General features: G+C 41.0%; 1 protein-coding gene across 6 annotated transcripts in view; it reads left to right on the top strand.

Moving 5' to 3' along the window:
* The window catches only part of SGMS1 (sphingomyelin synthase 1), a 311,375-nt gene that overhangs the window by 281,844 nt on the left and 16,470 nt on the right, over positions 1 to 13,061 (top strand). For all 6 annotated transcript variants that reach the window (XM_047762700.1, XM_047762703.1, XM_047762702.1 and 3 more), the window contains one exon: positions 8,401 to 8,518. In XM_047762700.1, the coding sequence (XP_047618656.1) occupies positions 8,401 to 8,518 (118 nt within the window). The remainder of the gene's footprint in view (positions 1 to 8,400; positions 8,519 to 13,061) is intronic.

The following is a 13,061-nucleotide window of genomic DNA, read 5'->3' as shown; positions in this document are numbered from 1 at the left end:
CAAACCTGAAAGCTCTTCTGTCTTGCTGTTCCACCGTAGTTTGCAGAAAGTGTCCCGAATTCTGTCCTGCTGACTGCTGTCCTACAGCATCCTGTGTATGGCATGGGCCCTACTCATCACGAGGCTGGGAAGTCTCCTTTGCCACCAAGTCCAGCCACCCTTCTCCACTGAAGATTGCTGGAGTGACCAACTTTAGACTTTGCCTCGCTGTTTCTAGCGAGTTTTCTCCCCTTCATTCTTTTTTTTTTTTTTTTTGTCTTTTTGCTATTTCGTGGGCTGCTCTCACGGCATATGGAGGTTCCCAGGCTAGGGGTCGAATCGGAGCTATAGCTGCCAGCCTATACCAGAGCCACAGCAACGCGGGATCCGAGCCGCGTCTGTGACCTACACCACAGCTCACGGCAATGCCAGATCATTAACCCACTGAGCAAGGGCAGGGACCAAACCCGCAACCTCATGGTTCCTAGTCGGATTCGTTAACCACTGCGCCACAACAGGAACTCCTCTCCCCTTCATTCTGATGCCTTTGTCCATCTTGGCTACAGAGCCTGGGCTGAGATCCTGTTTTCTTTCCTGGGGCACCTCACTGCCCAGTACCTTCCCATGTAATCCAGACCTAGGCTTTTGCAGGCCTCTGCTTCACCTTCTTCCACAGGGGACGTGTTTGGAGTGGGGAAGAACAGTCACTCTAGGCACTAGGTGATGGGTTCCCCTCTCCACTGTCCCTCCCTTCTCATTCTCATGTTCATTAACAAATGGTCTTATCTGCTTTCACCTTCCCTAACTTTTACCAGTTTAGGTCCTAACCCATAGGAATTGTAGGGAAACTAAATTCAGTGGTTCTAGCAATTTAGGTTTTAAGTTAACATAAATATTACAAGAAGCTTTTTTAACTGATAAAAGGGGGATAGCAAAGAATAAACACATAGTTAAAATAAATTAGTTTTTGAATTAATGTTTATTTATGACACTAAAGAAAGCCAAGTAGTATATTAGATTAGATTAGAAGATAAACCGAAAGAAAAAAAAATGTTACTTATCATGTTGCCTTAGATAAATAATGCTAACATCTGGTTTCATATTCCTTTTTAATATTTTTCTGTATGCCATATATATATGTAATCTACACATGTGTGTATTTTTAGGTAGTATTATATTTGCTTTATATTTTACAGCATGACCAGGAATCATCTCTTTCCCTCTTGTCTTGAAAAAACATCTGGGATGTCTGTCTAATTATTCATGATCTTGTTTAGAAATCACCAAATCTGTCCCCTGCCCAAGCCTGTCCCTATCATGGCAATGGCAGTTAAACATTCAGTTATACTGTAAACCTCACTAGTTTAAGATCATCTTAACCGTATAAGCCACCTACTAGCTGGGGTGGGTTGGGTCAAATTACTGAACTACTTGTAGTAGCATTGTGTCCTCACCTACAAAACAGGAATGATAAGCTAGTGTCTACCTCCACCTGAAACCATCTTTCTGTTGGAAAGAAAGTGTTACTTTTAAGGGTGGTCCATTAGCTTAAGAGCAAACATTTGTTGTTGAGTTACACTGGGTGTGACTGAATAAGGCCTTAAGAATAGGGTTCAAGGTGGGTAAGTTTTGATGAAGGGAAGGAACGAGGAAAGATCTGGGCGTACGTACATGTATTTACATTATATATACATACACATATACATATTATATGTACTCACACATGTGTATGCACATATACTGTTTTCGTTAGTAGCCTAAAATACTAATGAGAAATGTAACACTCTTGCTTGGTACATATGTATATATGGAGGATACTGGATTTTAATTCTTCATAACTCTCTCAAGTAGATCATATTGATGTTGTCTTTCACATCTTATAGGGTAACATTTTTTTCTCTACCTTATGTTACAATCTGTATTTAACTCAGAGAATATATTTTTTTAAGTGGCTTGAGTGGGGACAGTTTTATAATGTGGTCTCTTCTTTGCAAATTCCGTAAACCGGTATGGATCGGTTCCTGAACTTTTATTATTTTATTTTTTTGTTATTTTACTAATCAACTACTATTTTGTTATTTTAGTAATCAACATTGCATTGTATTACAGACCTTAGAAAAAATATGTAAGCTACTTTTTTTTTTTCCTTTTAACTTGACAATTTCATTAGTGAAAAGAGCAGCTAATTGAATGTCTGGAGACCTGAATTTTGCTGTGGCTCTCTCATTGACTGACTCCCTGGCCGTGGGCTCGTACTTAAACTCTTTATATCTAAATTCTTCCTTCTGTAAAGTGGGATAATAATATATGCTAAACAGGAATATAGTTAAAATAATTAATATCAAAGATGCAAAATCTCTCTAAGTTGGGTTTTTTTTTAAAGGCAAAGTGGCACTGTGCAAGTACAGGCACAATTCTGGGCTGGTGCCTGGGTCTTTCTCATCCTCCTATCTGGACACCCAGGACATACTGAAGGGGTTATTGCTTTCCCAGGAGAACATATGTTTTTACTTTTCTGTTTTATTCTACAGCATTTATTCTTTTGCGTTTGTTTTACAAATCTTTCCTATAGATTTTCCTTCTTAAAGCACTGAATTAAGCCCTGGGTTTTCATGATCTGCCACCTGGAGCAACTGAGACTCCTGTGATGAGCAGAAAGCCCATACAGGGCACTAAGGAGACAGGGGAGGCAAGGGAGAAGGATGGCAGAACTCAAGTCCCAACTGGATGAAGGCAGCCATCTCAGCAAATGTTGTCAGTTAAATTGTAAGTGTAGAAAGGATGCAGAGTGGAGGATTGGTGAGCATCAGAGGAGTTTAACAAGTGAAAGAGTTTAAAGGAGAAACGTATATGGAAAGAAGCAGGAAAGACCCTCAGAGGGAGTAGGAAGGTGAAGCTCTCAAGCAGAGAACCTCATGACATCACCCACATCCTAAGTACCGTCCTGAGTTTCATGGGGACTAAAAGAGAAGTAAGGCATACCTTTGTTGCAGAGCTTCTTCTAATAAAAGGAATAACCCAAACATTACCCAACCTGTGGGTAATGTTGATGCCAATCTCACTATTAGAAATACTGTGAAATAGATGCAAAGTTCAAAGTGATTTGGAGGATGAAGTGGCTCTGTCCAGTTGGAACATCTGGAAGGCTTTGTGCAGAGGTGGCATTCGAGGTGGACAGATAGGATTATAGCAGGCAGAATAACAGAAGAAGCCAAGGAAAGAGATTTGCTGACGAAAGCGAGAAATTAGGGGATTAGGGAACAGTGAATGGCTCCTTTTGCCCAGCACAGTGGATTTCCTGTCTGCAAGATGAAACAGATAAGGTAGCTTGGGGTCCTGTGGGGGGGAGCTTGGAATTTGAACCTCCATGGGTAGTGATGAGCAGTTGTCATAATCCAGTGGATCCCAAGGCCAGTAGCAAGGAATTAAAGGGAGGACACCGATTTAAGAAACTCTGTGGAGTTAGCTTCAGCAGAATGTAGGAGTGGGATTAAGAGGCTATGAGCAAAGTAAAATAGAAAATAGCACTGGGAGTTCCCGTTGTGGCGCAGTGGTTAACGAATCCGACTAGGAACCATGAGGTTGTGGGTTCGATCCCTGGCCTTGCTCAGTGGGTTAACAATCCGGTGTTGCCGTGAGCTGTGGTGTAGGTTGCAGACACGGCTCAGATCCTGCGTTGCTTTGACTTTGGCGTAGGCTGGCGGCTACAGCTCTGATTAGACCCCTAGCCTGGGAACCTCCATGTGCCTCGGGAGCGGCCCAAGAAATGGCAAAAAGACAAAAAAAAAAAAAAAAAGAAAAGAAAAGAAAATAGCGCTGGGAAGCTTCTTCAGAGTAGGTAGTGTGTAAGAGCTTTGAATGACAGGCAGAGTTCCAGGCATCCAGGCAGAGGGGGTGGCTGGTACAGAGGTCCTACCTAAAGCGGAAGGGACTTGGTGTGATGCGTTCAAGGGCACTGAGGGCTTTGGACTGAAGCTAGAATTTAGGAATGGTGGGGAGAACAGTGGGAGGCGAGGTTGGAGAGAGTCAGGCCAGGTTGTCCAGGGCCTCGAGGGCTTGGTAAAGGACTTGGATTTTATGCAAAGTATATTTAGCTGCTATTGGATGGTTTTAAAGGACATACTCTGTTTAACTGTTATAAAGTTGATTCTGCCTGCTCTATGTAGAGGGGCTCTTACAGAGGCATGAATGGAATTAGGAGAGTAGGTTGAAGGTCATTGTGGAAGTTCATGCATGAATGACAGAATGTTGAGAAGTGGATAACATTTCAGAAAAACTGGTCAAACATTGGGGGAATGTAAGCAAATCTAACTGGGCATAGACTGTGTGAACAGTAATGAAAAGTAGATAATTTACTATTGGATATCTACGAAGATTTTTTTTTCAGTATTTTAATAATTAACGTAATTATGATTATTATCAAAATAATGATATTATTTTATAGAATAGTGTCAGTATGACATAATACACTGCATAAAAAATCTGAGTTAAGGAGTTCTCGTCTTGGCAAAGCAGAAACGAATCAGTCTAGGAACCATGAGGTTGTGGGTTTGATCCCTGGCCTCGCTCAGTGGGTTAAGGACCTGGCGTGTAGGTCGCAGACTTGGCTCAGATCTGACGTTGCTGTGGCTATGGTGTAGGCCAGCTGCTACAGCTCCAATTAGACCCCTAGTCTGGGAACCTCCATATGCCATGGATGCGGCCCTAGAAAAGCAAAAAAAAAAAAAAAATCTAAGTTAAGTGGATTTTGAAATAGAGCTTAAATGTGAAGATGTTGCCTCACCTATTGGTACACTGCAGCACAGTCTCAAAATAAAATTGGGATTTCTTACACAGTTTAAAGCCATTGCCTAAATCTTTTTGTTTTGTGTAATATATTTATATTTCAGCTTCAACTCTCTGAACCACAATTTCCTCATCTGTAAAATAAGGATCATTGTAGTCTTGCACTGCAGATTGTTTTAAGAACTAAATAGCACGAAGTTTGGCCTGGAGGAGAAATTTGGCAAAACCTTAGCTGTTAATAACAGCCTGGGGAAATGCCTTGGTAACGAGCAATTCTCTGATTCATAAGAAAGATATCCTCTTGCTGGTGAGGAAGCCAATTTCTAGGAAAGTTGATTGGGAAGATCCATATCAAGTGAGGCTTTGTTAAAGGTACAGCCAGCATCCGTGTGCCAGATGAGCTATACACCTTGTCCCCAGGGCACATTAGTGGAATGTCTGAGCAGGTACCTGAACTGTGCGTAGGCCTCCGTGGCTGCTCCAAAGATATGGGCCTCCCTGCTCCGGGTCCAGATGTATGTGCTCTCTCTCCTGTTTATTGCCTCCTACTTTGGGCTGTCGATTAGTTCCAATGCTCTGTCTCAGGACCTGTTTGTTTCTGAAAGCCAGTAGCTTCCCTCAAGAGCTGGCAGAGCAGGTCCGAGCACTGAAAGAATTGTGTGTCTTCTGGCTCTGGCTCAGTTGAAAGAGATAGCTTGTGGGAAATGAAAGAACTTTCCAGTATTTTAATTTTACTTTCCAATATATTCATTTCCTTCATGGGTTTTCTTTTGGAATTTCAGACCAATGTATCATACTCCAAAAACAATGTAGTACTGCTGTTTTTGGCCTATTTTGGGTAGTAATTAATCAGGTTCTGGGTACTTTTTCCTCTTTTAAGTAGGAATATTAAAAAGTTTAATAAAGTTACCCATTCTGGACATAAGATACTATTCTAACAAGTCTTAATAATTATAAAATATTAACACTTTTATTCATATTTCCTTATCATCAAATTTAACAATTAATGTTATTCGTTTCTGTCAGAGAAAGAAGTAAGGAGCCTATTACTCAAATACTTGGGGGAGGAATAGATAACTGGGACCCAGTACAGGTGTCTGTGAGGTCATTGCAAAGTGTGAGCAGATGGGAACCAGACTTCTTTCCAACATGGAAAGAGGGATGGATCCCCTTTGAGAGCAACCCCACTGGGGTTTTAAGAATCATAATGTGCATCTTGTTCTTGGCATTTGCCAAATCTATGGAAATACCTCATTAAGATTTCTTCTGTGGCTTTTTTGTTACCTTGTTACAATTTAACTACTTTAAACCTCTTTTTTTTTTTTTTTAAGCACATCTTGAACTTTTAAACTTAAGCAGGAAAGAATTCTAAGGTGTAAAATTCTTTAAGGAAATACATATCTTAATAGCATACAATTTTTGGAAACACTTTTATATCCTGCTTTTTAAAGTTTATGGTAGGAGATTCTTGTATAATATTATACATTGAAGATGCTCTAAGCTTAATTTCAAAAAGATTAAGTGAATGCCAAAAATCAGAAAATTCTTACTAACAGCCACTTCCAAGTTGTCACCATGTTAATATTGATGAAGTCACATGGATAAAGTCATTTGACTTTTTCACTTCAAGTCAAAAAGTAAATATGACTGAATTTTTAATGTTTATTACTTTTAAAGTAGTTTTCGTAAAAGAATTTGTCTTTTCTCAGCCTTTATCATTTTTCATATACCTCATGCTTAGATAATCCTAAATCCTTTCACTCATATGTGACTCAAGTTTGAGATACGAAAATAGTCACTGGTATTTGTCTGCGTGTATCTTTTGTACACCATAAAACCATCAGGCAAAGTGATTTTAAGATAGTAATCTTTACCCAACTGGAGTGATAGCAATCATTTTGTTTGTTTCTCTTTCTCTAAAGAGATGAACAGATCTAGATAGACTTAACAGTTTTCTGTCTTAGATGTTTCTTATAGTTCATGTAAAATTGCAAGTACTTTCTATTTGAACAGGATGGCCAGAGAGGGCATTTTCTTTTTAAGAACAATGATCATTGTACCTTACAGTGTAAAATTCAGTTTGGTATTTCAGGTATTCTTGGTTAAGACATTTATAAGTCTAGTAATATTCTCTAGCACTGTCTCTTTTTATATTGTTTAATTATACTGTGCTTTTCATCATACTTGAAATTAGAGGCACATACCTTTATAAAAGACAGCTTTATGCTGGATGAATTCTTGTCCATGGAGGTGGCAAGCACAGCTTCAATAAGAGAACATAAGACATTCTCTATGGTAAACAATTCTGACCCAGTTTCTAAATCTGGGTAAAGAGGCAAAACACCCAAACTCTACCCATACAACCTAAGTCACTTACGTGAGAACCGAATAGTTGTGAATGAAATACTAATATAGGTACATGTTTTTTTTTTTAATTAAATTTGAACTATACAAATGACATATCACCCCACTCCTCTTGTTAAAACAAAAAAATACAAATGATACAAATTCACTAGGATGTCTAGCCTGCATAAAAATAGAGCTACACTCTGCAATTATAGAGTGACAGAATGTTCAGTATCCTCAGTGGAAAACCTTTTCATTGTTCTGGAGCCTTTTTGTTTATTTAAGTCAGGCTACCCTGGGCCAAGGAAAAATTCCTCAAGGTTGAGAAAGAGGAGACCCACAGGACTATGATTCTGGCCTGTGGTAGAACAGCATAGAACAGGTAGAGAGGGAAGGAACGTTCTTGTCCAAGGATACAGTTAATCTAATTAAAGCCAAACCTGTGTGAAACTTGATATTAGGAGAAGTTATCAAACTCACTATACACATCCACACATATGTATGAAATAATTTCATTAGAAGCACTAGTAAATTTGAAATGGAAAAGATATCTCTAATTCTTGCTTATTTTGGTTTTCATCCACATAATCTTATATTTGCTGACTACCGTTGTGCACGGATGGCAGGAATTTTCCATCCATTATTTCTAATGTTATTATCCCTGGTTTACAGATTAGGAAACAGACTCAGAGATGTCAATAGCCTATCCCAAGGGCACACAGTAAGGGTGGCAGTGGAGGGGGGCGGTTGGACACAGTCTTGCAGACAGGCTCTTTTCTGGGCATCATGCTCTTTTAGGGATCAGTCGGGAGAATCAGTTTCTGGGATATGCAGGTACAGTTGTTTAATGTCTTTGACTCATTAAATGTCTGAAAAGTTTTAAATTCTCATTTTAATGTCACTGTAATTTTCTGAACATCTTTTATGACAGAAAAGACACTCTGAATGTTTAACCACACGTACTGAGTTGCCCTCCTCAGAATAGGCCCCACTTGCGCATCAGTTGAATGTCAACTGGTGTTTAAGATCTCATGAAGCCTAATTAATAGCAATATAGAGTGTTTTAATCTCCTTTGGCCTTAAAGATAATATTAAACACACACAAACACACACACAACATCAATTCTCAAAATCCTCACCTTAATCTGCTATTTGCTATAGTTACAACATTCTGATTTCAAACTCTCAAGTAATTTGGGGGTTGGTTTATATTGCTGGGTCTTTGAAAACTTTAAGCAAATGAACCTGCAGAATTTCATGACCTTGTGCCCTGTTTTTCCCTTTTTCTAGGTCCATTATTAGCAGAAGATTTTTCTGCATAGTTGGCACGCTGTACCTGTATCGGTGTATTACAATGTATGTAACCACACTCCCAGTACCTGGTATGCATTTCAACTGCTCTCCAAAGGTAAACCATTCCTCACTGTAATTTCCCTCTTTGTTTGTTTCTCATCTTGCCTAGGGGTCCTTTGACTTAGGCTGAAAGTGAAAATTTCTTCAGCATATAGTCAAGTCCCTTTGCCTTCACCTGGGAATGTTCCTAAGCAGTATGGCCCCACACTTTGCAAAAATTCCCAAGCCCTGCCAGTGCTTCCCAGCTGGGGGAAATATATGGTCTAGTTATTGTGTTGGAAACAGTTAAGCTTAGTGTGTGGGTGTACCTCTTTGGTTTCTTGCCAAACTTTTAAAATATCGTTTGCTCTCTTGATAAAGATCCAGAAGCTTGTAATATGCTTTTTCCCTCTCTTAGATGGAAAGTTGGATTTCAAATGATATATTTTTTCCCTCTTTCTATTAATCTCAACAGTGGGAATCTTTAACAGCAGAACAAGAGACACTATTCCTGTCTCCTTGTACCCTCCACCTGCCCAAACAAGGTCACTTCTCCCTGGAGGGACGTTTCACTGTATCAGTCTTCTCAAGTCGCATGGAAGCTTTTCTTCAAAATGTACTTTGTTCCTCTCTTACTGTCTCTACCTTTCCTTCAGGTTCACATAGCACTCCTTACCCCAGCCTTTGCCTTGGAATAGTTTCAACTGCAGAGATTATTGGAACTTTGTGAAATAATTAGCAGAAGCTTTAGTTTTAAATACTTTAATTGCATTAAAGCTCTTTAATGCAGTAAGAAATAGAAGAGATTTGTTTCCTTGATTTGGGTGGAAGAAAATAGGGAAGGCTGTGATGTGTTTGGAATAATTTCTTTGCATCGCACTTGGGCTGTGAAACACCCTTTCAGTTTCATCCCTTTCTACTTTTGTTTCTTCCAGAAGAGACATTTTCTCTGAAAGAACCTTGGAAGAGGGCTGAAAAATTCACTTTGGATTTTTAAAGCAGTGTCGTTATCACTTGAAACGTCCAATCTCTTTAGGTTGCTGGCTTACTGTGGTTCCTTTCCTTCCTAGACATATGTATGTGCTCAGAGAGGTAGCTGGTTTCTTACTTCACTCTTTCCGTTTTTGACTACAAACTGTTTCCCTAACTATGGAGAAGCCATCATAAAGCATAAATGATCCCAAGGATCCATTCATCTCCATCAGCAATCCTGCCTCCCTGCACCTCCTTCTTACTCTTCCTTCAGCCCTTCCGAAGAAAGCCAGCCTCACGTCTTCTTCATCCTCTCTCAAAGCTCTCAGGCACTTACTCAAAGCTCCTGAGTTACAGGAAATTTCTTGTTGTCACTGAGGATCCAGTGATGTGGATTCCTGCTGGGAGGATGGCTTGATACATACTGTGTTCTTAGGAGCCAGCTGACAGTTTAGTTCAGTCCTTGAGAAAATCTATATAGAAGTTCCCATCGCAGCTCAGCAGTTAACAAGCCCGACTAATATCCACGAGGATGTGGGTTTAATCCCTGGCCTTGCTCAGTGGGTTAAGGATCTGGTATTGCCATGAGCTGTGGTGTAGGTCACAGACACGGCTTGGATCTGGCACTGCTGTGGCTGTGGTGTAGACCACCAGCTATAGCTCCAATTTGACCCCTAGCCTGGAAACCTCCATATGCCTCGAGTGCAGCCCTAAAATGACAAAAAAAAAAAAAAAAAAAAAAAGAAAGTATGCGCAGGAGTTCCCCTTGAAACTTAGCAGTAATGAATCTGACTAGTATCCATGAGGATGCAGGTCGTTCAATACCTGACCGTGCTCAGTGAGTTAAGGATCCAGATTGCCATGAGCTGTGGTGTAGGTTGCAGACACGACTCAGATATGGCTATAGCTTCGGCTCCAGCTGCAGCTCCAATTTGACCCCTAGCCTGGGAACTTCCATGCCATGGGTGCAGCCCTAAAAAAAAAGAAAGTCTGTGCATGGCAAGTTTCTCTACCGAGCAGCATGTCACATGTCATACCAATTCCAGTAGATGTTTGTTCTGGCCAAACCCAGGCTAAAGATGAATCCAGCATTGATGGGTCATGCTGTGTGGCCTTTCTCTCCACTCTAGTCCCAGCCTTGTTTCTTCTTAGGACCTCTGCAGCTCCACCCAGATGCTGGCAACCCCATGCTTGGTTAGTATTGGCGCTTACAGTCAGTTTAAATCATCAGTACATCTAACCAAGATTTCCTGGTTAAAAATAGCTGGCGGGTTTTCTTGGTAAAGGCAGAGATCAGTGGCAGGAACTGTGCACAAAACCACATCCAAATGTGTCACTCACTTATCATGCTGCAAGAAACCCCAACTCAGGCTACCATTCTGTGGTGATTTTCTTAAAGTTGAAATCTTTATATAGTAGGGAGTGAAATGATAGCAAAAGCTATTGATGAAAACTCATTAAATCTAATTCTTTTGTAGGACAGAGTTCTTTTTTTTTTTTTTTTTTTTTTTTTTGCTATTTCTTGGGCCGCTCCCGCAGCATATGGAGGTTCCCAGGCTAGGGATCCAATCGGAGCTGTAGCCACCGGCCTACGCCAGAGCCACAGCAATGCGGGATCCGAGCTGCATCTGCAACCTACACCACAGCTCACCGCAACGCTGGATTCTCAACCCACTGAGCAAGGGCAGGGACCGAACCCATAACCTCATGGTTCCTAGTCGGATTCGTTAACCACTGCGCCACGACGGGAACTCCGTGGACAGAGTTCTTGAAAGAATGAGTTTAGAAAACATTTTCGTATTCTGAAAATTTTCAAATGTATCCCAGAGAAGAAAGACCAGTATAAGGAACCTCTGTATACCAACACCCAGATGCAATAATTATCAAGATTTGCTACATTTTCTTTATCTTTCTTTTCTCCTTTGAAGTATTTTAAAACAAACCCTGACGGTGTCATTTCATTGCTGCATACTTCAGTATGCATCTAAGAATTTTGGACATTTTATTGCACAACTTTAATGCTATTGGTACATTCAGTATAATTAATAGAATTCTTCAGTATTGGCAGTTACCAATTTATGGAATACCTTGATTGTCTTAAATGCCTTTTTGTAGAAAAATAATTGGTTTGTATGAATTAGGATCCAGAATCTTTGCATTACATTTAGTTGTTCTGTATGGGAAATCTCTACATTCTAGAGCAGTATTTTCTCCCCACTCACCCCCTTTTTTTAAACCCCGTCAGTAACTTGTAAAGATCAGAGCAATTGTCCTTTAGAATATCCCACATTCTGGATCTGTGTGTTTGGCTCTTTGTAGTGTCAGTTAACTTCTCTCCTCCATATTTCCTCTACCCAGAAGGTTGGCTCTGGAGATTGATTTGATTTTTTTCATTCTTTTGGCAAGAACCCTTCACAGGTAAAACAGAATGATTTCTGAAGCCAGACAGAAGAGTTGGAAAAGACCTTGAAGGCTTGGTGGCTGCCTCTCGGAGGGAGATAAAACTTAAGAAATTACGGGTCAGACAAGAGCTAACTACTGCACTGGGGGCAGTTTCGAGGGGAGAAAAGGATGGCACTAGAGAGACATTCAGGGACCAGCTTCGCCGACCTCAGAGCTATGCCTGGGGCTAGGTTAGGCAAAACAGAAAGGAACCTTACTGAAAGTCCTCCAGCCCTGTGTGCTGTTTGCTGCCTCAATATTCTTGCCACCAAATCTTGATGGAACTATATCTGAACCATCACATGACCCTGTGAAAATACAGACCTACCCGGTGATGGAAACAGCCCTGTGGTCAGAGTGAGGATGATCCCACAGAGCACTTGCTAGCTGTTCGCCAGTTGCATTTAACTTCTCAGAGCCTCAGTCCCTTCGTTGGCACGACAGGGCTTAATGACACTTGGTCTGTCTCAAGGAGCAGCGAGAATGAAAGAAGGCAGTGAATACACAGGGGCCCTGTCGATGGAAGATGCTCTGCAGAGATAATGCTTGGTGTCGTCATCATGCTGTAACCCCTAGACTCTTACTCATCCAGTGAGAACCTATTTAACATGCATCAAACACCTGCTGTGTGTTAGGTGCCAAAGTGCCACAGAGCAGATACAAGTCCCTCCCTGCCTTTGTGAGAAGCACCTTAAGATCACCTCATCCGGGAGTTCCCGTCGTGGCGCAGTGGTTAACGAATCCGACTAGGAACCATGAGGTTGCTGGTTCCGTCCCTGCCCTTGCTCAGTGGGTTAATGATCTGGCATCGCCATGAGCTGTGGTGTAGGTTGCAGACGTGGCTCGGATCCTGAGTTGCTGTGGCTCTGGTATAGGCTGGTGGCTATAGCTCCGATTCGACCCCTTAGCCTGGGAACCTCCATATGCCGCAGGAGTGGCCCTAAAAAAGGCAAAAAAAAAAAAAAAAAGATCACCTCATCCAAGCTTACATCTTGTGTAATGTGGGAAGTGCTCAAGCTCAGCTACTGGCCCTGGGCATGGAAAGGAGGAGACAGAGTTGAGCAAGATATAAGTGGCTGAATCAGTACAATTTAGTAATACATTTGATGTAGGGAATGAGGAGAGAAAGGAAGGGTTTCAAAGGCAACTGGGTTTTACTGCTGGGATAATTACATAGTAAGGAGGAAGAGGGAGTTAATGACTTC

This window comes from Phacochoerus africanus, chromosome 15 (assembly GCF_016906955.1).
Source record: "Phacochoerus africanus isolate WHEZ1 chromosome 15, ROS_Pafr_v1, whole genome shotgun sequence".
Taxonomy (NCBI): domain Eukaryota; kingdom Metazoa; phylum Chordata; class Mammalia; order Artiodactyla; family Suidae; genus Phacochoerus; species Phacochoerus africanus.
The sequence above is the reverse complement of the archived record's forward strand: the minus strand, read 5'-3'. Positions and strand labels throughout refer to the sequence as shown.